At 36.2% G+C, this 22,722-nt stretch overlaps 1 protein-coding gene across 1 annotated transcript in view; it reads left to right on the top strand.

The window, feature by feature from the left end:
- The window catches only part of LRPPRC (leucine rich pentatricopeptide repeat containing), a 92,317-nt gene that overhangs the window by 60,445 nt on the left and 9,150 nt on the right, over positions 1-22,722 (top strand). The window contains exons 26-34 of the mRNA XM_063328598.1: positions 3,571-3,639; positions 3,903-3,993; positions 7,335-7,477; positions 7,591-7,678; positions 11,554-11,677; positions 15,363-15,451; positions 18,825-19,029; positions 21,201-21,340; positions 21,502-21,617. Coding sequence (XP_063184668.1) covers positions 3,571-3,639; positions 3,903-3,993; positions 7,335-7,477; positions 7,591-7,678; positions 11,554-11,677; positions 15,363-15,451; positions 18,825-19,029; positions 21,201-21,340; positions 21,502-21,617 — 1,065 coding nt within the window. The remainder of the gene's footprint in view (positions 1-3,570; positions 3,640-3,902; positions 3,994-7,334; positions 7,478-7,590; positions 7,679-11,553; positions 11,678-15,362; positions 15,452-18,824; positions 19,030-21,200; positions 21,341-21,501; positions 21,618-22,722) is intronic.

Below are 22,722 nucleotides of genomic sequence, written 5' to 3'. Positions count from 1 at the left end.
TCTGTTAGCTGTAACAATTACAGAACACTATTGTAAACAACACTTTAATATTTCTATCATTATCTAAAAATCTGGAAAAACATCGAATGGATTCCTCTCTGACAGGTCAGTATTTGCCCAGACAATCTGTTTTCTTTCAGCTGTAATAGGTATAAATTAGCTCAACCAAAAATGTTCATACAGAAAAGATTTTCCTGGTGATTAGACCCCTTCAATCACCTGTCTGAAGTGATTGGTTGTAGGAAGGAGGAGAACAAATCAAATGCTTTCAGTGTGTTAGGATTGTTGCACTCACATGATTTTTGAGTGCTGCTTGGCAAGAGTTCTTCTGAAGCTGTAGTACATTTTCTGGTTAGTTTTCCTTTCTGTGTGTGAATGCATGAGTAAATTGGTGTAGGGTTGTATGTTGGCCCTCAAAGATAGTAACAAATGTGATCAAAAGTATGGAATGGTTTCCAGAGGAGGTATGACTAAGGTGAGTTCTGCTTAGTCTGGAGAAGAAACAGTGAAACAGGGAATTATTATATATACATCACTCATTAAATTAATATGAAATTGAGAGGATAAAGATAAATCAATAGTGCATTGTCTTCCAATACAAAACCCAGGGGCTCCAAATGGAGGTAGTAGAAGTTAGACTGAAAACAAACAAAAAGTAATGGTATTTTGTTTGTTTTCTGCAGACGGTAGTTCAGGCAACCCTTTGCAAAAAGATCTTATGAATGATAAAACTTACGGAGTTCCAGGGACAACCAGAAAAGCTCATGGAAGAGAAATCACATGCTTGAAGCAGTGTGACCCACTGAACCTCAAGTAGTTGGAGAGTAAAAGAGCACTGATGGGGAAGTATTGCTGGGTTTTCTGTCATCTTATATTCTCCTATAGGCACTGTTAGGGAGAGGATAACAAGCTAGATGAACCTTTGGTTTGGTACAGTACAACTGTTTTGTATTCCGAGAGAACATAAAAGCCAGAAAACCTTTATGTTTAGTTTATATGCTGTATGAATTATTTGAGACTCTCAATAGTTGTTTCATTCTTTAAAGCAGTGAATGTCTTAACAAATTTTAAAAAACACAACAAAATAAAACACTAAGACTCAATAATAGTTTTGGGTTGGGTTGTTTTTTTTTCAGTCCGTTGAAACAAGCAAAATCAAAACAGTAAATGGGAATTTGGGAAGAGTAATTAGAGTAACAGGTTTTTACTTAATTTTTTTTTTATTCTGTATTTTAGTCTGCTGTATTGTAGAAAGTCTGCCTCCTGCTAAATGCAATGTTTAAAATTCCCTAAGATGGTAAGGGATAAGCTACAAATATGGACTATCAGGCAAGCCCTGGAGATTTAGTTAATCTGACCTAGATGTTCTTTTGATGATTGAGACCTGCAGTATGTGAAAACACTTCTCAATTTCAAAATGAAACACAAGGATATCTGTTGTATAACTCAGCTGTCCTTGTAGTGACAGACACATCAATCATTTCTGAACAGGAAAGGATTTACTATAAAAAGTTTGTAGCTTTGGAGCTGTTGAGTTCATTGGCATTCGGATCAGCAATGATATTGGAAGTTGTAAGTGAATTCAGCATTTGAATTTTACCATGTCCTAAAGAGGATTAGCTACAAATGCAGGCAACATACTTTTTTTTTTCTTTTTCATTTTCAAGAGCCTGTTGTGTAAGATGTTAATTCTTGACTTAGTTTTCAGCATATTTTATGTGAAACTGCTGGGTGGCTCTTAAAAAAGCACTGAACAGGTACCTGTAAACATAAATAATTGTGGGGGGGAAAAAAAAAAATAATTGGGAAAAAAGCAAGTAACCTGGAAAGCAAAACTGTGTTTATATGTACCACTTCTGCATACTTGAGAAGCCACTATTTTTCTGTAATCTCTTGGTTTGAGAGAGTTTTTACAGTACAATTAAGTACATGGAGAAGATGCTCCATGTTGAAGAACTGTGAGGTTAACATCCTGTTTTTTAAAAACCTTACAATGATTGCATAAAATGGTTTGAGTGATTGGAAGGATTATATGGCCTAACATTTACTCTGCAGAACACTGTTTCCTATAAGTTTAGCAAATTTTAATGGCTTTGACTGAAGTTTTGTGTGCTGGTTTTCTGGTGTATGATCAATTATTTCAGAAAGATGTAATGCTAATAATTCTGCACTTGGAGAATACAGGAAAAGGAAATTATCTGTGTTAAAAACACAGAAGGTAAATTGACTTTTACAGTGGTAATTGCTTCCACTGTTTTGGAACTGAGGCTCAATACTTCTCACAGCTTTTTGTTCAAACTACCTTTTTTATGCAGAGTGGGGTTTAAATTTTGGAAGTTGCCCTTCACGTTTTAACAGTAGAGACATATAATATTAACAGCTAGAAGCCTTCAAGAGTCAAAACACACGTTTCTCTGTAGGGATGAACAGACACTTCCTCAGAATCACTTTTGAGCTGTAGTAATGTGAATCTGAACACCTGAAATGAAAGCAGAGTCCTGTCTGTAAATGATCCTTGTGCTAAAACAGGAGAGTATAAGCAAAGTAAATTCAAGTACTCGGTGGGAGAGAAGGGTAAGAGGTGAAAATAATGGATGCTTTGCACGCAGGTTTTTTGTATCGTATTTTTAGATACATCAGACATAAGTACTGGCATACCCGTAACGTTTCTTTTAAGAACTTTGAATTTTCCTATGTTTGTTTAAGAATTTATTTAAGTGATCAAACAGATATTTTGATTATTGCCTGTGGTGCTGAGAAGGTGCTATGTGGTGGTCTAGTAGTTTCAGTAGACTGAAATGTTTTTGAAGATGTGTATTCTGTATCTGTAGTCCGCTTGAAACAACAAAGGAATGAATAAACAAAGGCTCATCAAACCTGGGAAAATTAAGAACAGAACTATGGCATGTTAACTGTTATACATCAGTTCCTCCAGGTACACACACTTAAGAGTAAGCCTTTGCTCTGTTCTGGAACAGGAATTGCCTTTACATACAGTATATCTGGCATCTGCATTGGCAGCATATCGCAATTGTAACAGTTACTGCTCTATAAATTCCTGGTTTTTTACTGAGCAAGAGAAGTCAATATCTAAACACACTAGTGTTTTATACTTAAACACACTATTGTTTTTAGGTACTAATAGTCGTAATAAAATGGCTAATGTTAGCAGATAAGGGGTACCAAATGGTGGTGGTGTGGTTGACAGGCATGGTTTTCTAGTTGCTAAGACATTGCAGTGGGTGTCGAATATGAACATGAAGAAAGTTTGGAAACATTTGGTGTAATTCTTTACCGTGAGTAACAAAAATGATTACCAAGGGTATCAACTCTCTCGGCAGTGTTCAACCAAAAAGGAAGATGTCTTGAATAAAGTGACTGCAATTTTTAAGTCTCATAATTTCAGTGTAACTTGATTATTTGTGAGCTTGTAATCTCGTTCACATTTCAAAAAACAAACAAAAGCTATGAGCTTTTGTTACAAGTACATGTATATGTTTCCTTTTCCTTAGAATGTTCTATGTAATATGTTCTAAGTAATGTGTCTCTTCTTGTGGAAATATTTTACAGACTCCTGGCTTGAGGGCACACTCTGGAAGGTTGCAGTGGTTTGCAAAAAAGTGTATATCAAGCAATCAGGTATGTGGCTCGTATGATGTCTTCTATGTAACTGGTATTATATTCCAAGAAAAACTGTTTTGAAATATTTCATTGCTTGATTTTTATGTTTGTGAAAGGACGTGTGACAGGCTGATGAGGTGAACTTAATGCTCTGTGTAAATGCTGGTCTATACTTAAACAGAAACATTATTTTAGCTGAATGCACACAGCATGTAAGTGCACATATATAGAAAAATAATTGTTCGGCGGAGGTAAAACTCGGTTGTTCTTTCTTTTTAAAGATGGAGACTTTGGAACACTTGGTAGAATTAACTCAAAATCTATTTGAATGTGATAGAGATGAGATGTACTACTACCTGCTTCAGTTGTGTGGTAAGTGAGCTTGTGATCTTTTTCATGTTGTAATCTGTTTCCCTTTGTGATTGGAGGTAGGACATAACCCTTATTTGGAGAGGAGTTTTATCCTGATATGCAGTTAGCCTGGATACCATTTCTGAGGCATCTTGCCGGGGAGGGAGTACAGGTTTTTTACCTGCAGACCTCAACACTTACATAGAACTGATACAGTACAAGTCTTCCAATCCACATCTTGTATCCTAATTTGAAAGTTTACTCTGGTTTTGGTTTTAGTATGCTTAAAGAAGAAAAACTGCTCATTTGTTATATCTTTGTAACTGTTGAAGATCTGGAGTCTCCTGTAATTGGATATGGTTCTGAAAGTTGCATTTTTTTAAAAATCTATCAATTCTTCACCAGCCACAACCTAACTTTTGCATCATTTACAGGAATGGAACAGTTTTTAAAATTGGAAGTTCATTTCTATGCTACAGACTTAGCGTATGTTGTATGCATAGTGTTTTTCATTTCTTCTTTTCTGTATTTTTCAGTCTTTGTTGGTTTTGTTATTCAGTGTATCATACTGCATTATACATAATAAAAATTCTGGAAACTTTAGTTCCAGTTATTTTAAAGTCTTGGAAAAACATTTTGTGTTAAGATTGGATATAGAGCACTAAATAATAAATTGGGACATTAAAAAAAGCATTACAGGGATTGCTATGTACTTTGTTAAAGTGTATATATATTAATGAGCCATTACAGCAATTTGATATATTTGAGCAAGGGAAAACTTGCATTAGATCTTGAAGTAATTTTAGGCTGTTCCTCATGTATATTATTGGTTGACTAGAACTAGTGATGTTTTAATGCTAAATAAAATACTATTTGAACGCTCTTTTTCTTTTCATATGGTAATAAAAGGGGCTTCTTCCGCATTGCACTTATCACAGGCAGAAGAGATGAGTACTTCCACACACAAAAAAAAAATTACCAAAGACCCCTTGAGAACTCTGTTGCTTTCCATTTCCTGAACAGCCTCAGAAAGCTTCAAAACTGAACTGTAGTGTTGCCCAATTCTGGCTTTGCACTTACTGTTTCATCATCAAAAATCAAGCAGGCCTGAAAAGCAATCTTGTCTCAACGGGGAGGGAGTCTTCCTGTTTCTCCACTCATCCTGTTCACCTCTGGCAGTGACTAAGTCTGACAGTGCCTGTTAGCAAGAGGATCCAAGAAGATACAATTTATCCAGTTCTGTCATGCAAAATCTTCAGTCTTCTTTCAAAAGACAAAACCAATTCCATCTATTCAAAGAAGTGGAAAACGTTTGTGGGTTTCTGTCACCATAAAAGACAAAAACCATGCGCATTCCTGCTTTCAACCATTGTAGATTATCTATCAAAGCTGCCCCATGCACAAACACAGTAGAGAGTTGTCGCTGTGCAACTAAGCCATAACTTCAGATCTTTTTTAACCATATTAAAAAAGAATCTACCTTCTAATCCAAGCTGTGATCACAAATGTTGAAAACAACACATTTGGTTTTGTAGAATCAATAATTTATACTGGAGAGAGCCTCAGGAGTTTCAGGCGTCGCCCTTTCCCAGAGCTAGGACAGCTTCAAAGTTAGATCATATCATGGCCTTGTCTAGTAAAGTTTTGAGTGCCTCCAGTGCTGGAAATCAAACAACCTCCCTGGGCAACCTGTTCCAGGGTTTGATCATCCTCAGATATTCCATTCCTGCAACTTTTAACCATCACCTTTTGTCCTTTGCTGACACTTCCAAGGAGAGACTGACTCGCTCTTCTCTGTAACTGTCAGGTAATTAAAGACTGCGATTAGATCCCCTGTTAGCCAGCATTTCTCCAGGCTGCCCAAAACTCATCATCTTTGACTTCCTCTCTTCATCTGCACTGGCCTCGTGTCTGTCTCGATTGGCTGAGCTTGCTCCGGTTGCCAGCATCTTTTATAGTTGTGGAGCCCAAAACTGGACACAGTACTCTAGATGTGGCCTCATGAGTGTCAAACACAGGGATAAACACAAAAAAGTGTTAAGACATTCTCTGTCCTGCTCTGTTAGCTGCCATAATAGTCTGCATTAAAATGTTATATGCAGTATTTAGTCAATAAAACCAATCATTTTATTTGACTTATGGTAGTCAGCAAGTTTGCTGCCTCTTTCTAAAAAGCTGAAGTGATGCCAGAACCTTGTTGAAAGTGGGCTTGGATCTTGAACCAGCATAGTTAACACATCCACGTGTTTTGCTAAACTGATGCTGGCCCTGTAAAGAAGAGAACATTGCACTGTAATGCTCAGTATTACATTGCAATACTGTTTGCAAATCAGTATATACTGCTTTGAAATGCCAACTTTGTAACAGTTCTAGAGAATATCCAAGTGCTTCCAGGTGATTGCTCCAGCCTCTCCTTGTGTTATGACTTGGTCCAGTAGAGTCTACAGAAGTGCTGAAGTTCCTTAACTGAACAGTGGAAGAAGAGCTGAACAGCTGCTGTTGCAGGCTGAGATATTGCCCTGTGAACAGTTCATTCCATCATCTGCCTTCTGACCCTGCCTTCTTACCTTGCGTCTCTTCATTTCTGGGATTCTGAATTAAACCGTGGAACAAACAGATTTACAGCTAGCAGATGTTAGGGTTAGGTAGCTGTGAGTAGGACCTACAACCAGAAATCGATGCTGTTCTGATGACTTATGATAGGAGACATTGCAAACCACCTGCTCTATGTAGTTAAATAGTAATTAACGGTTTTCTTTCACAAAGTTCAGCTTTCTATTTGGTTGTGGTTTTGTACAGTGGTACATATATAATTGCTATTCTTGTTGAAAGCAGTTGAATTATTCTGTGAATTTGTTAGCCATTTATTTTCTCTTGGCAAAACAAGAGCCTAGAACACTTCTTTGACTTGAAAGTGGTCAACTTCTTGGATGTAGGTGCTCTAACTCAGTAGCTACATCACCAGAGGTTTTAATTTCAAGTTGTTCAGAATACAAGTTAAAAGTGGTACCTTAGAGTGTTTGTGTTTTGTCATAATTTATAAATGTTTGTAATTATTTTTACAGCTAACAATCAAGAATATTAGAACTTAAGAGCTAGGAGGAACTTCTGCAATATTTTTGAGTTGAATTCTCATTCATTTGAAAATTCATATGATCCTTTTTTTTTTTTCCTGTTTGCATCTTCTGGTGTCCTCTGTGATATTAAAAGGAGTTTAGAACTTTTCAAGTTGATGATCATATGAAGCAGAAGTACATGATTAATTGATGAATTATTTTCTAAAGATACCTCTTTTGAATCACTTTAGATATTTATATATACTCTAAATGTGCTTTTATCTGAAGATATGGCTCTTGTTTCAGAGAACAACGGTGACTGGGGAAAGGCTGAAGCTGTTTGGACTAAAATTCAAGAAGAAAATGTTGTTCCTCGTGAAAAAACATTAATCCTACTGGCTGATATACTTGAGAAAAATGGTCAGGTTGTTCCGTTTGAGGTACCTAAGGTAATTGGAGTTTATCTTTCCTAGCTAATAATACTTTTGAATACATTTATTTCCATTGAAAAATGTTAACAGATAGCATTATAGTAACTTAAATAAGTTTATTTGTTTTAAAGGTTAGATATGAAGATACCAGTAGTTTAAGTGCTTCTAGTGTGGAAGAAAGAAAAATAAGGATGCTTTGCAAGAAAAACAATGCAAAAGGTAAACTGAAAACACTGCTTTCTTTACCCCTTCAGCATTAATTTTAAGATTTTGATTAACTGCAGAGCAACTGATGCTTGCTGCTGCTTTTTGTTGGTTTAGTAGTATGTTAGGAAAGGTACATGACAGTGTTACCTGCCTATATTCTGCTTCATAAGCTGATATGAGAAAGATATGCTAAAATATTTAAAATGTAATCAGAAATGCTGACTTTTAAACGCATGTCTGAAAGCCAGTCTATGGTGAAGTTGACAGTTTTAGAATTACTGAAGTACTGCTGGTCTGTAGTTCACTTTATCCTGTTGGGTTAACATCATGTTCTAGACTTTCAAATGTAGCCATTAAACACCAGAAACTAAATTTATGTACAGGATTGATGCTAAAAATACCATTTTTATGGTTCCCAGAAAATCTAGCTGTTTGGTTGCAAGTTTTATGGTGTGAGACATGAGAAGTGTAGTGAGAAGAAAGAATAATATCAAGTGAAATAGCTGGGACATGTTTATGGGAAGGCAATTAACTATTGAAAGAAATTGTTCAGAGATTTTTGAAAGCAGATAAAAATGTAGAATTAAATAGGTTTAAAAAATTAATTTTGTTGAGTGAGGAAGATTTATAAATACAAGTTATTTTTTTCTGAGTGTTATCAGTATATTTAACAGGTTGAACACACAAAGTTTTAAGCTTTGAGTTTTTAAAAGAAGAATCTGTCAGTCATTTACAGTTAACTTCCGTTGTTAGTGAGATGACCCTATAGAGTTATTCATTCACAGAAGCACTGATTAGAAATCTGGAGTCTGGGTATTCTGTATATAGGGAGTGCAATCTTCTGTTATGTTGCAAATTTAAGAGTCGTGCATATTATGGCAGACATTAATTTTAATGTTTTCAGGAAATTTTTCATGCTGGTAAATTTCGGGGATCAAAAGAAAATATGGGAAATGCAGAAATGTTTTTCACTGAAAACCAGGCAAAATTAATGGAATACATTTTATAATGTTATTCCTAAAGAAGTGTCCTGTGCCTTTGATTTCATACGCGCTATCAAGTGGAGAGCAGGAGGAAATTAAATATGCCTTGAACCTTGCAGGGAGACAACTTTAAAACAAAAATATAAAATGTAACTGTTAACAGTCTGTGATGATATTTGATATTGAATTTATCAGTAAATTATTCCTGCATAATCTTGTATTTTAGAGGGGGTGGTCTAGAGCTACTGGGAGTTAAGGGGGAAAAGGGAAATGTTGGTAAACGGTTCCTCTCTTGTTGGGAATTAGTTCTTTTAGGTTTTTATAGTGGGTTTTTTTTAAGACAAAATTGTCACTTTATATAACAGCATAATGTAATTTTGACGTGAATGTAATAGGGCAGAATATAACTTTTTACCAACATCAGCTTTTTGATAGGAAAAATATTAACTTAATCTAGTTATGTAACTAATTTCATGAACTTATCAGCTCTGACATGGAGGTGCTTTGAAAATCTATTCTCTGAAGTGCTTGATTTATGCAAAGTCATATTTTCATTTCTATCTTGATTCGTCAGCGTGAGAACCTGACTCTAGGGGATCACGTTACACATATCCCAAACAGTTGCAATTGCTGAAACAAATTTGACTGTCTTGAGAACTGAGACTTTCTTGGCAAGTTGTCACTTTTCAAACAAATCTTTCTACTTGAAATAGCTAGTATAACACAATATGATTTTGAAACCAAGAACTTTATCTTTTGAATGCTAATATACTTGAGTAATTTTAGATGCCATCTGAAGAAGTAATAAGCTGATAATACATGATCAGGCATATGTCTCAGTTTGAGACTCATTTAGGAATATTTCAAACGTGCTACTTGCACTGATGCAAAATAAAGTTAAGAAAATAACCTGAATAATCATTCTGAGGTCAGGACTGACATACACAATAAAACATCCTAGAACAGGAAAACAAAACTGATACGAAGATCTTTAGTTCTTCATTGAACTAGTCATTATGCAAAAGATTTAAATATATTTCCTTGTAGAGATAAATCTTATATTTTGTGGACTATGATCATTGATGGTCACGTATGCTTGACATGTCCGCTGGTGGCAAGGTCCATTTTGGTACCCAACCAATGGAAAGCAATATTCAAATACGGGGGGAAATCCTGATTTAGTCTAAAGACAGCAGAGCTTTTGTAGGAGTCTCCAAGGATAAGGATTTTTTGGCTTTAAAAAATATAATTTAAACAAGAGTTTGACAAGCAGAAAGAGCAAACCTATTGCCACTCAACTGTGTTTTTGTAAATAATTAGTTACCACTTGTAATAGATTATACCAGTGAAAGGGGATTTTTTCTTGCTGAATGTGATTGCTAGTTTACTGGTACCTCAGATTTCAGGAAAGTCAAAGGGAAAAATGTCTTTCTCACTGAATTTAAGTGTGAACACTCTATGAATGCCAGTGTTCAGCATCTGAGCAGGCAAGAGAGTTCACCACATTGCAACAGGCCAAGCTTTAACCTCAGACCTGTAAGTAAATGTGGTGGAGGATTTCAAGACCTTTCGTTTCGTTGGTCTTTTGGTTCACACTGCAATCCCTATTGTAATGTCAGACGTCAGTCATAGTCTTTCTCCATCTCTCTGATGTCTCTGTCTGTCTTGTATACATGAAACTCGCATACACAGAAGTGGATTTAATTTTTACTGTGATATCCTTATCCTTTATGTCTGTTCATGTATATATTTTTTTTTTTAATGTAGCTCCAAGCTTCCAAAGTAGGTTATGGATGGCAATGTTAATTCTAATTTTTAACTGAGTGTAAGAGTTTGTCTTGTAAATTTTTATGCGTAGTCATTTTTTTGCCTACATTTCAGGAGGTTTTTTATGTATACTCTTTGGTTGAAGAAGTTTAAGATTCAAACCAAAAGTCACACCAAAAGTTTTGGTTTGGGGGAAAGCCATCTTAAAATTCTGCAGCATGCTGTAATAAGTGCTATTGGTGTAACGCTTCTTGTGACAGTAAGATTCAAATGAGTTGTCTTCATCTTTACTTTCAAAGTACAAGAAAACAACTTAACACTTAAGCTGTGAAATTTGTAGTGATAGTACAACTATTTCTAAAAAGTTTTAAAGGTTATTGTGGCTGTGATTTGAATTAGCAAATGGATTATTTTTTGACTTTCATTAAATGAAACATTTAATCACAGTTGAGATGGAAAAGATCATTTGTGGTTCTTAACACAGCTTTCTAGCTTATGTTACAGCCTGGATGGCAGTCTTAGCTTCATGTTTATAGCTGCATAATCTTGTTTCAGAAAAATAAATGACTGAAAAGTGTGCTTATCATTTTTTCCCCTTTTTGGTAACATCTTTTCATACACTGACAGTTATTGTGAATGCATGAAATAAAACTGTTAATCAGTCAAACAAATGCAGCGTAGTTTACTTGTTAAATATCTGTATATTTGTAAATTGTATGTTTTGTATAAATCTTGTCGTAGCCAAATAATTTGATCTCCCCATATTGGAATCACCTCCTATATTATTTGTTAAACGCTGTTGTGATCATGCACCAGACACTGTAACTATATACCCCAGAATTAGGTGTTGCTTTAAAAATCCTGAGTCTTCCCCTTCTAACCAGCTGCGTTGGTATTTAAGCGACAGCCGCATATAGAAAAAGAGCAGTAGCAAACTTTTTGTTCTGTGATGGTATGTGTCAATTGATTGTTGTATACAAGCAGTTTTGAACAAGCTGTGACCAACAGCTTTGGGCTCAAAGATGTAAGCAGAGGATAAATAGATTTAAGATGGACCTTTTCAATCAGCACGTGATTTCTTTCTATGATCAACATCATTGCAATATAACAATTTGTTTTGGCTTTTTTTTTTTTTAGAGGCCTATGATATTTTCCTGAAAATGCAAGGAAAGGATGGGTTTCACTATCGTTCTTACGACACCCTTATAAAAGCATTGTTAACACAGAATTGTCTTGAAGAAGCCATCGAAGTGAAACGCATGTAAGGCTTTTCTGTGTTTGGGGGATTTTAACTGTTGGGGGGCGGCAGGGAGGGGAGTGTTTAAATTTCTGGATCATTTTCAAGTCAGTCCTTATCTTTCAATGGGAAAACAGGTCATGACTGATAATTAGGAGTTATGGTAAAAAATACAGCAGTGTTTCATAGGGCGATAAGCCATGTATAAAAAAGGTACTAGAGTGACAGTATGTGTGGCTAATAACTCATTTCAACTAACAATCTCAGCGAATGTACTTGGCATCAGAACTGAAAGTCTGCCCTTCTGGCAGTCTGCCTCTTCCTCTTTAGAGCAATATCCAAACAGACAAGATTCCTTCACTTCACTGCCTGTGAGCCTTCCCCTCAGTGCCCGTCCCTGCTGCTGTCCTACCCTACCCACACTCCCCGGCAGCTGCCTGCCTGCCAAATGCAAAATGGTACATTTGACTGCGATGCCAGTGGCTAGGAGACGACCATAAACCTTAGATCCAACTCTTACACTTCTGAAATAAATCCAACCTGCTGTCACGCGTTATTAGAATCACCAGAATCGAATTAACCTTTAGCAAGTTGTATGGTACACCACTTGCTTTAATTATTGCTTGTAATCTGTGTTCTGGTCAGATTATAGGCTTCAATGTAAAAATGTTACTACTCATCAATGTAGAGGTAAGAAGAACAAAAATTTAAGTTTAAATTTAAAGTCTTTCGGTTTCTTCAGCTAAAACAAGAACAGTGGTTGTCGTCAAGTTTGTTCTCTGACTGAATACAGTGAATTTGAAAGTGCCTGTAGGTAACTCACATGATGCATAGGGCACTGTAAAAATCTAATGATCTTCAGTTTTTGACGTTCAGGAACAGTGTGTAGTGTAAGGTGATGCTTATCGTTTTCATGTTTTCTTTAAAAGTGTTTAGACTGAAGAAATGTCTTTCATTGAAAAGGTATTTGAGTTCTGCATTCAGAAGAACAAATGATGTTTTTTCAAATAGATCTCAGTAACTGGGCTTCATGATAAGGAATGTTAGTGGTTGCTGGATTTATGGCTTATATCAAGGAAAAACTAAAACAGTTTATCAAATTAAGCTCCCTGAAATGTAAGTAACTGATGAATCTTTGTAAGTAGAAGATGGAAAAGAGATGTTTTAGAAGTACAAAGAAAGTTGATGAAATTTAGGTAGTTTGTTAAACAGTCACAGAAAATATTCATGTATCAAAAGTTTTATTCAAAGATTCTTCAGGGAAGAAGTTTGAAATTTTCTACTGAAGATTTGTACATGCATTGACTGTTTCCCTGCTCTGCAACTCAAACACACTTGTAAGGAAGATGCACAAAGTATTACATGTTATCAGCAGTAATTTGCAGATTGGAACAGCAGAAAAAAAGTGGTGGCTTGCTCCCAGTATTACGATCATTCAGAATTCCCACTTTAGATAGTTGTTTTAGAATGTAAATTGAAAATGCAGGGAAAAATTAACAAAAAATTTTAAAGGCTAAAAAAGTTGGAGATGCGTTTTAAACGACTAAGCCTCTGCACCTCGAGATATTTAGGAAAAAAAGAAAATCGGATTTAATAAGAGATTTTGTTCTTGGTCACTGGTCAAAGACAACCATCGTAATAACCCCTGTGCTTTTCAGAACTCTCATACTCCATCTTGTAGCATAGAAATGCCAAATAATGACATTCTAAGCAGCCTGTAACAGCTCACTGTTGCATCAAGACAGAAAATGCTTCATATTGGCAGTGTTCACGGTGTTTATCTGTGTATCTTTTTTCTTGTAACAAAATGATGCTTACATTAAGCATTTTCAAATGTCTGTAAGTTTTAAATTATTCACTGAAATAGAGAAAGCGGTTGTGTGTGTACCCATGGTTGAGGAATAGCAAATCTGCGTGTTTTGCACACATTTCTGCATGCTTGACAATTTTTCCAACCTCATATTACAAAGAGATTATTCCTGCAAAGCCTAAATGTGTGCAGTGGCCTGAAACTTGTGCAACTCCTAATATTTTCATAAAATACAGGAAAGCTACCTTCGTTTATATAAGCTAACATCTTTTGCTTTTTACTCTGCTTGAAGCCAAATTTGAAATTTAAATAATATTTAGAGAGCCTTCCTATGAGCATTAGCATAGGCAACAAAATAAGTAATCTTTTTATTTTAAAAGATAATTTTAAAACTGTTTTCCCTGGGAAACTTCCACGGAAAAGTGATGCGGTAGAAGGAAAATGCACTCTGCATTTGGAAAAAAAAAACCAAACCAAATCAACCCAGGTTAGTGATCCGTTGGTCAACCCAAGTCTAGTTGCTTTTGCTTTCTGGCACTGTCTTGAAGAATATTTACTGCATTTAGTCCAAGAAGTTTTAAATAGAAATTTAGGAGTATTGGAATGATGGATTAGTTCTGTAATAGTAGCTAACATCTATTTAATCACACTAAAGATTGGAAGATTGGAGAAAGTAAATCCTTTGTTATATGTAATTTACAGTCTCATGCATGAATTGTTGACTTAAGGGCTTTGACAGATGGGACAAAGCGGGGAGGAAAAAAAAAAAAGGCGGAACTGAGCAGTGGGTGCTTAGGCAGGGATTAAGAGGATTGGTTGGGAGAGTAAGAAAATCCCGAGTCCAGTGACTGCATTTGTGAGCCTGGGAGGCTGAAAGTGACTGAGAGGATAGTCATATTGTATGTGATGTGAAGGATTTTCTTGGGATTGGGGAGAATAATTTAGCAATGACCCTGCTTACCTCCCAATCCGCTCAGCCTCTAAGTTCAAGTAGGTAGGCTGCTCAGTTGTTTGCCACAAGATGATCAGTGAGGTTTATCTTGATTGCTGATATGGTAAATGGCAATGCCCCCCTTTTCTGTGTAGAGATTTTGTAATCTAGAAATGAACATTTGTAAAGTTATCCTTATATATTAAAAATGTGGCTATATGTCATTTAGGAGCGGGAACATTTTGTAGTGTAAGATCAACGTGATTGCTGGTTAGTCTCTCTTGACTAATTTCCAGAGCGTTAGAAAAAGCTTTAGCAGTGTTATTAAAGATTCTCTTTGCTATAGATACACGAAGTTTTGTATTACAGGAGATAAAGAATTGATAAGCGAAATACAATTTTAACGTGGCTAAGGCAGCAAATGTAGTATGTTCTCTTTAAAACCTGTATACATCTAGATGACAGAAATTTGAAAATTAATCAACCAAATGATATGGTGTTAGTTCATAATATGCTTTAGTTTATGTTTAAAATATACAGTGCTGAAAATAAATGTTTCATTTTTATTGCTGAAAGAATAGTTTTACATTTTATAATTATGGTTACTATTGAAAAAAGAAGAAAAAGTATCCAGCTTAGGATACAACAGAACAATGCAGGGCATGCAGTTATTTTAGTCATCTAATATGTCAGCATTCAAGAATCTGAACCGATTGTTTAAAAAAAATCTTGTACTTTGTTTCTTTTGTTGCTCACTTCCAACTTTGTCATCTGTCAGAATGCAAAAAAAAATTATCCTTCTATAACCATTGACAGGATAACACAAAAGCTGTCTCCAGGTCGATATTTTGCAGCAATATTTTTAACATACGAACAGTAGTTTTTATAATTTCACCTTGGTGCTCAACCATTTATTATCGTATCAGAAGCATGTCAGTAATTCCTTTCTAAATGTCTGCTTCTTTTAGTGCTGAGACCCACATCAAGGGCTTCACACTGAACAGTGCTGCCAGCAGCCTCCTCATCATATCGCAAGTTAGGCGGGATTATTTGAAAGGTATGTCACAATGCTTGACCTTTACGTCACATTAATGCCTCTGCAGATTTTTCTTGTAACGCCCTTCGAATACTTGGATAAAGGAGTCCATTTAGCAAATTACCTGCTTATCAAGAGCCTTTTGTGGTAGCTGAGAGACGTAAATTACTGTACATGCATTTATAATACAGCTTGAATATGAATGTACTTGTCATTTGACCACTTAGTCCAGTTTCCATTCCATTTAACACAAGATGGGTTTTCTTAAGATGAATCACAGCTCTTCAGACATGCAAAATTTGTGCTCCAGAACGAGAGAAAGTACAGGCTTTCAAGTGCGTTAAAATTCACAGCACAAGTCATTTTGCTTTGGAAATTAACATACTTTAGAGCATCTGAAACAATTCCCAGCAGTTGTTTCTTGCATATTGTGGTGGTTGTGTGAGATACCAGATGAGTTAAATTGACTGTTAAATGTGCGTGATTGTGCGCTAAATGATTATAATATTGATTTAAAAACTTAATCAAATACTTTTTAATAGTTCTCAATACCAACAGTAACAAAATATTCAGTTTGGTTTTCTTTTTAATGTAACAACGATGATAGAAAAGCAAATGGTGGCTGAAGAGTATGTAAGGGTACCCAACAAGATGGTGGATAAAGTTTGTAGTTGTGTTATTTTACTTCTCAGCATTGGTTGTTTTGCAGCCTAGAGTTCAGCTCCACAGCATTACATTTTACTTATTAAGTTGTTCTGCAGCAGTCTTGCAAGAGAGGAAAACTCTGCAAGCGCATAGTTTTACATGCAGTGCTGTGTCTTTTATCCCTGCGCAAGTGTAAGTACAGTGTTGATACGTACTTTCATCAGTACCTTTAAGCGTTAAAGCAGCTACCTACGAAGGAGATGTGTTACACTGAACTGGGTTTTACTTTCATACCAGAAGGCGTGCCAGAAAATCCCTTTTTGATTCTGCCATCAGTTAATTTTAGTTCATTTCATTATGCATAGCTGTAGTAGCCCCTACCCATGTAACATCAGCTACATTAAAATACTCCAAGATGAGCATTTAGATGCATCTTCTCACTTGTACCCTTTCCTGTAGCTTATAAACTTGTTTTCTTTCAAATTCCGTCCCCATTCGGTCTCCAGTCTGACGTCATTGCCAGGTGTCATCGACTGAAGTATTTGCAGTGAATGCAATTGCTTCTCTTGCTCTTGGCAAGACTAAAGTTTTTGCAGCTTTCAAGTCCTTCACCTGACATTCCTGTCTGATTTTCTTCTAATGAATTTTCTGCTTTTTCTTGTCCAGCGTGTCATGAAGTTTTGCCAGTTCTTCCCAAATATTACACACCAAAAATCTTCCCTTCTTCAGAACATCACTGACGTTTCTGTATTCTGTCAATCTCTTGCGCTAACTACATGATTGCCTTTTGGCTAGCATACTAAATTCTCTGCCACATCAACCCTCTCCCTTGCTGTACTTTAAAAATGCTTCTTTTTGCACAAGACAAAGTTTCTCAAAAAGTCTGTGGAATTACCTTGGTTTGCAAAATTACTTTTTCCTTTATCTTGTGCGTTGAACTGGCTTTACTTTCCTTTGGTGTTTTAATTGAATAGTCAGGCTTGATCCTTGTTTCTGTTTTAATTTGAAAGATACTGCTTCTCTTTTTGTAAATGAAGCCTTGAAGCCAAGCTACTAAGTATTTCAACTACACTTGTCATTTTCTGAGGCTCATAGATTACCCAAAAAATTTTTGGGCGCAGTTTTTCTGCAGTGTTTTGGTGGTGAGCTCCATTTGACCTGCATCCTGTGATGGCTTTCACTTGTGTAAAACTTGCTGACTTTATCACTTCCTCATATAGTTCACCATCATTCTTTTCTGTGTAATGTAGTATAGCTAAAGGTTTTCCTGTAGGTCCTGAAGTATACTCGTAAGAGCTCTAATATCTTCCAGCAAGAACTTGGTAAAACCCAGGTTATCTTGAGTCAGAACTTGAGTTTCACAGTGTGGGATTTGCAGAGTTTATGGGAAAGCCTTTTCAAAGATAAGCAGTGGGTTTTCACAAGTGCATAGTTACCTGCTTTTAAGCACTGAAGAATCAAGGGATTAAATTATTAATTCAGATTAGTAATAATGAGTGCTTTTGCATAAGAAAATAAAAAGGTACCAGCAGAATTGTCTAATACGCTACTAGTACGTGATCTCTTTCAGTAGTGCTGCACCCATGCAACTTCCAGATCTTTCTCTGTCCTTGTTGAGAAGGCTGGTCATGCGCCATGCTAAAGGGAGGGCCACGCTTACAGTCAGGAGAAAATTTGAACCTAGCATATGTTTTAAGTTTGCTTTTTAAATTCTATGAATCTTGCCCCTGATGTATTGCTCCTTTTTTTCCCCCTAAAAATAAAATAAAATAAAATTTGCTGTGAAGGAAGGTTAGGCATACAGGATGTTTTTTCTTCCTTTCTTGTAAAAGGTAATATTTGGTTTCTGCAGTACTCGCATATATTGAATCGGAATGTTAATGCTGTGGAGTTCAAGTGGGTGTATATTATGTTAGATGTGTTATCAATTGGTATTATAATTATTATCTGTGAATAATCCTGCCTGTGCTGGTAAGGAGTAAGAGATTTTTACCAGAGGGGCATGTCTTTCTGTGTGTGTTTGCTCATGTATAATGTAAATTGACAAGAATTCTGGTTAGGGAAAGGAGGGCGACTGCATCTGCGGTGGGTTTAGGGAATTTGTGGCAGACGGGCTGGAGATTTGTGTGTTTTTAACATAGGTAATTGCTGTCATTTTAGGAGTTCTTGAGGTAATTGTCCAGTTTTGAGGGTTTTTTTGTTTTCATATGAAGACTTGTCCCATGCATTTATTTAAAAATTAAATGTCAGTAAACAAAGTTTTGGTTTACACTTAAAAAGGCAAATCTGAATACTAGACTTCAGCAGTTTTAATATTGAATTGCATTTTTAAACTATATTTATTCTTAAATATGCAACATTTTTGGTTTTTAGTAAAGAAAACTGGTTATAGTTTGTAGAAAAAACAAGCTGAAAAGGTTGTGACTTCAAGGTCAAAAGGGAGGTCATTTATGACACAGCTACTTTCCTTGAGCTGGATACTAAAATAAATCAAGTAAATGTTAAAGTTCTCTTAATACTTTTTATTGAGCAAATATTAAAGCTTTTTAACCTGAATTACTATTGAAATTTTTTATTTGTGTGTATATATTCAAGTTATAATTCACTAGCAGTTTTGGGGTTTAAGCTCAGCAAGAGAATTGTTTTCTCTATGTGTTTTTAAAAGGGTAGGGTTAATGATACCAGCAGCATGGTTGCCTTCTGAACTAAAATCTGATTTCCTTTTCCCTTATTTCTTTGCCATTGGTAGATGCCGTGGCTGTTTTAAAAGGAATGCTTGACAGTGGCTTGTTGCCTACTAGACCAGCAGTTGTTGCGCTCACTCATGCTCTGGCAGAAAAAGGGGACCTGAAGAACCTGCAAGCACTTAAAAACATGCTGGAAGACATCACAAAATCAATTGGTGTATCTGCCTCACTAATAGCTAATGCTATTGCTTTGGCTCATACTAAGAAGTAAGTATTTCTAGGACTGGCATATGTAATTCTTTTATGCAGAGCGGTGGGAAATCACTTGCGTTATCCATTTCATTCTGTTTCCATTCGTACAGTGACCTAGATGTTAAAATTCTGGTCGAGTTGTGCAGTGTGCTGTTCAGTTCTGTTCTGGTATCGTTTCCCAAACACATTTGGGGTTGAAAATCATTTAATGATGTGCAGGGATAGTTATAAAGTGTTGGGGAGAGCATAAGGTCTTCTCTGGTGGTGTAATTTAGCTTTGATACTTTTATTCTAATGTATTACACCTCATGTAAACTGTTCTCCTTGGTGTTAGATCAAAAGCCCTATGAAATCTGAATGTAAAATTGAATTACTTCATCAATATACATGTAAAAAATCTTGGAAGTTAGCACCCATACATATAATGCGTATACCCGTATGTATAATACTTACTTGGAAACAAAATTCTGCTACCAGTTCCAGTAGTTGAAATGACAAAATATTATTGTGTTTATCCTCAAAATGTGAAAAACAGATATTATGTGTGTGGAGCAGTTTTTTGGGTTTTGGGTTTTTTTGGTCAGAATTATAAAACAATCGGTTGCTATGCTGTTTTAGGCCACAGTTTCAATCATGATAATTATCCCCACCCTTGGAGTGTCCTTTGATTCAACCATCACGTTCTGCCTAGCATTTTCATTGTAGTTGATACCTTTGTGCTGCGCTAGTTTATCCTTTGTATAAAACTGCATGGGGGAAGTACTTCTGGGAGAAAGGGCATACCATGGACTTCTCAGATATGCTTTGCAGGATCCAGTCTTCAGGAATCTTACATATTCTGTTACTTTATTTCAAACCAGTTTCATCAGGTAGAGCTCCTGTGTCTAACTTGGCAGGAAAGCTGTAGAGAACTGTGTAATACGTAACAGATACCTGATCGCCTCAGGCATGCCAGGCCAGAGAGAATAGTCACTGAAGTGTTTGGAACAGCAAGAGGACTTGAATTGAAGGAGGACCATGCAGGCCAGTTCCAGTAGTGAGCTCACTGTGTTTTCAGCCACTGAAAAACAATCTGTCTAACACTTAGATCTGAGTGGTCCTTGGCACACAGTTCTAGTGCATTGACTTTTGCCTAAGTTAAGCACTCCAAGCAGGAGAGACATTGCAAGATTTGTCTCATAAGCTGCATATTTTCCTATATTTCCATGTCATAAAAGTTTTGCAAAGTAATGCTACGTTCTTAAAATGTAGATAGGGTGACGAGAATTAATAATGCAGTATGCTGGCACAGGTTAAGCAGCATCAACTTTTTCCATGCTGAAACTAGGTTGGATGCATGAAAAGACTTAGCAGCAGCATAAATAAAATACACCTTATATATTCTTATATATCTTGCAAGCTGTACCTTGAGAACTATGATAAAACAGATTCTAACAGGTATTTTTAATACCTGTTCATTTATTGGTAGATTCATGTTTCTGATATAGTTTTCAAAGCATTTTTCATAGCTTTCGAATACGCTGCGTTTCTGCTTCACCTAAAAGCATTCATCATGGTCCGATTTCTTTTTCAATTAAATTAGTTTTTAGAGAGGACCGATAAGAGATGTTGTCATTTGAACTTTTTAGAATGCTAGAAGTAGAGCTTGCACTTTGCTGAATACTTCCTGCATTGTTTTATTAGCATTTGCTATACTTAAGCCGTAAGATTAAAAATGTTAAGACAAAGGTACTGACCAAAAGACATTTAGTATTGTCTTTTGCATCCAAAAAGGCAGGCATGGGAAAAATCAGGTAAATAATTAATTGTATAGCATTAAAAAAATACTTTAGTTGCATGTATTAATTATTCAGGTACCTTCCCTTAATGTTCTGATTTTGCCTTCTAGATTTTCCTAAAGCAGCTAGCTGAACTCTTCTTTCTTAATGAGGAAAAAAGTGTGTCAAAACTACTTAAGCTTTGTTACAGGTCAAAGGTTATAAAAAAAATAAATTATTTATGGGTTAATTTATCGATTCTGTCATAAATGGTTTCACTTTTACAATATCTGAATAAAGTCATAGGTACTTAACCAATTCCTGGGAAATATAACCTTAATGTAGAAAACAAAAACTTCAATATAATTGCTTCTTTAGGTTTAGAAATCTTGAGTTCCGAAACTAAGCCAGTTCAATCTCTTTTCCTAGCAATGACCTTGATGCTGCGGTGGAATACATTGAGCCTCTGCTTATCTCTGGTGCACAGAATCCTGATCAAGCTGTCAAAAATATTTCCTATTTGTTAAGAAAGGTGTCTGAGGATGGATTAGAACCAGCTTTGGAAAAATGTAAGTTAATTGCAATGATATTTAAATATTCTGACTAGACAGAGGTGTTATGAGAGAGCTATTACATGTAAAACCTGCTCAGTCAGCATAAATCATGCCTGTGAAGTTTACAAAGTGGCTTTTCAATCAAAGATTTTCCTTATGTACCCATCATTTTGCAGTTGGTGCGATGGCAGAACGACTGGCCAGTCAGTTTGGAATTTACAGACCTGTCACAGATCTTTTCCTTCAGTATGTCAGTGCAGACAGAGTGGATGATGCCAGATCGCTGATACAGGTAATGACATAACAAGAGAGGTACAGAAATGTGTAGAGCTCTTCAAAGGTTAACTGAGAAATTGTCAAAAAGAGGTGGCGTATAACATAGGCTTGTACTAGTGTATTTTTGAGTTTCAGTGTGAGTAGCAGTAGCACAATTGAGACTATTCTAAACCATGGGCTAGAACTCTAGTACTGATAGTAGTAGTGGGTGCCAGGGTCAGAAGGTTTTTTTGTCTTCTAACAACCTGAAGAAAATAAAGGAAGACTGGTATATTGCTTGAAATTCCATCCAAAGCAAATATTCTTTTAACGCTTTCTGCTGGGCAGCGGTTGCTTCGTGCAAACCACTTCCTTGCAACTTCTCACATGATTTCTTAAGTACTGTAAACATAATATCTTACAGCTGTACAGTTTGCAAACCAGAAGCAGGCAACGTTTACTTTTCTTGTGGGCCTTATTCCAGTTGGTTGCTATAATATTGTGTATGCTGTACTCAAGCTTTATTAAGAGACAAATTTGCTTTCTATTCACTTGAGTGTCACAGATGCGTTAAAAGACAAATGCTGGTCTCTGTGCCACAGTCCCAGCTGAGTTAGCGATCTTCAAGGAACGAGACAACTGCCTTCGTGCCATTTGTACAGAGCTAAAGACGCAGGCGAGCCAGAGGTGGGATGAAGTGGGGGTGACGCCAGCTGGCGCTGGCAGCCTGCACAAACAGGCTCCCTCAGGGAGGCTCGTCCCAGCAGGCGACAGTCACCCTGGTTCCGCGGGTTGTTCTGTGTGCATAAGCTGCTGCCTCACATTGAGGCCTCTTACCATCTTCTGGTAGTGCATACTACTCACTCACCAGTTCCTGAGTATTTTAAGCTGTTAAAGAAAAAAAAAAAACTCTGCTTCGTCCATCAGATGTTTTATGATTATTCCAAGACCATTTTTTGAGAAGAATGCGTACCAGCAAATGTGTTTAGTTACTTCTGCTACAGTGTGAGGTGTATTATTTGTATATTCCCTGCTCTGGAATATTACTTTTATTGCTTTGCTTACTGGGTCATCGAGTATTAAATTAAAAGGAGACAAAAATTTTGCTATAAAACCTCTTGCTATATAGCATGAAACAGCAC

Source organism: Chroicocephalus ridibundus, chromosome 3 (assembly GCF_963924245.1).
Source record: "Chroicocephalus ridibundus chromosome 3, bChrRid1.1, whole genome shotgun sequence".
In the NCBI taxonomy this organism is placed as follows: domain Eukaryota; kingdom Metazoa; phylum Chordata; class Aves; order Charadriiformes; family Laridae; genus Chroicocephalus; species Chroicocephalus ridibundus.
Note: the sequence above shows the minus strand (reverse complement) of the source record. Positions and strands in the feature narration are given on the sequence as shown.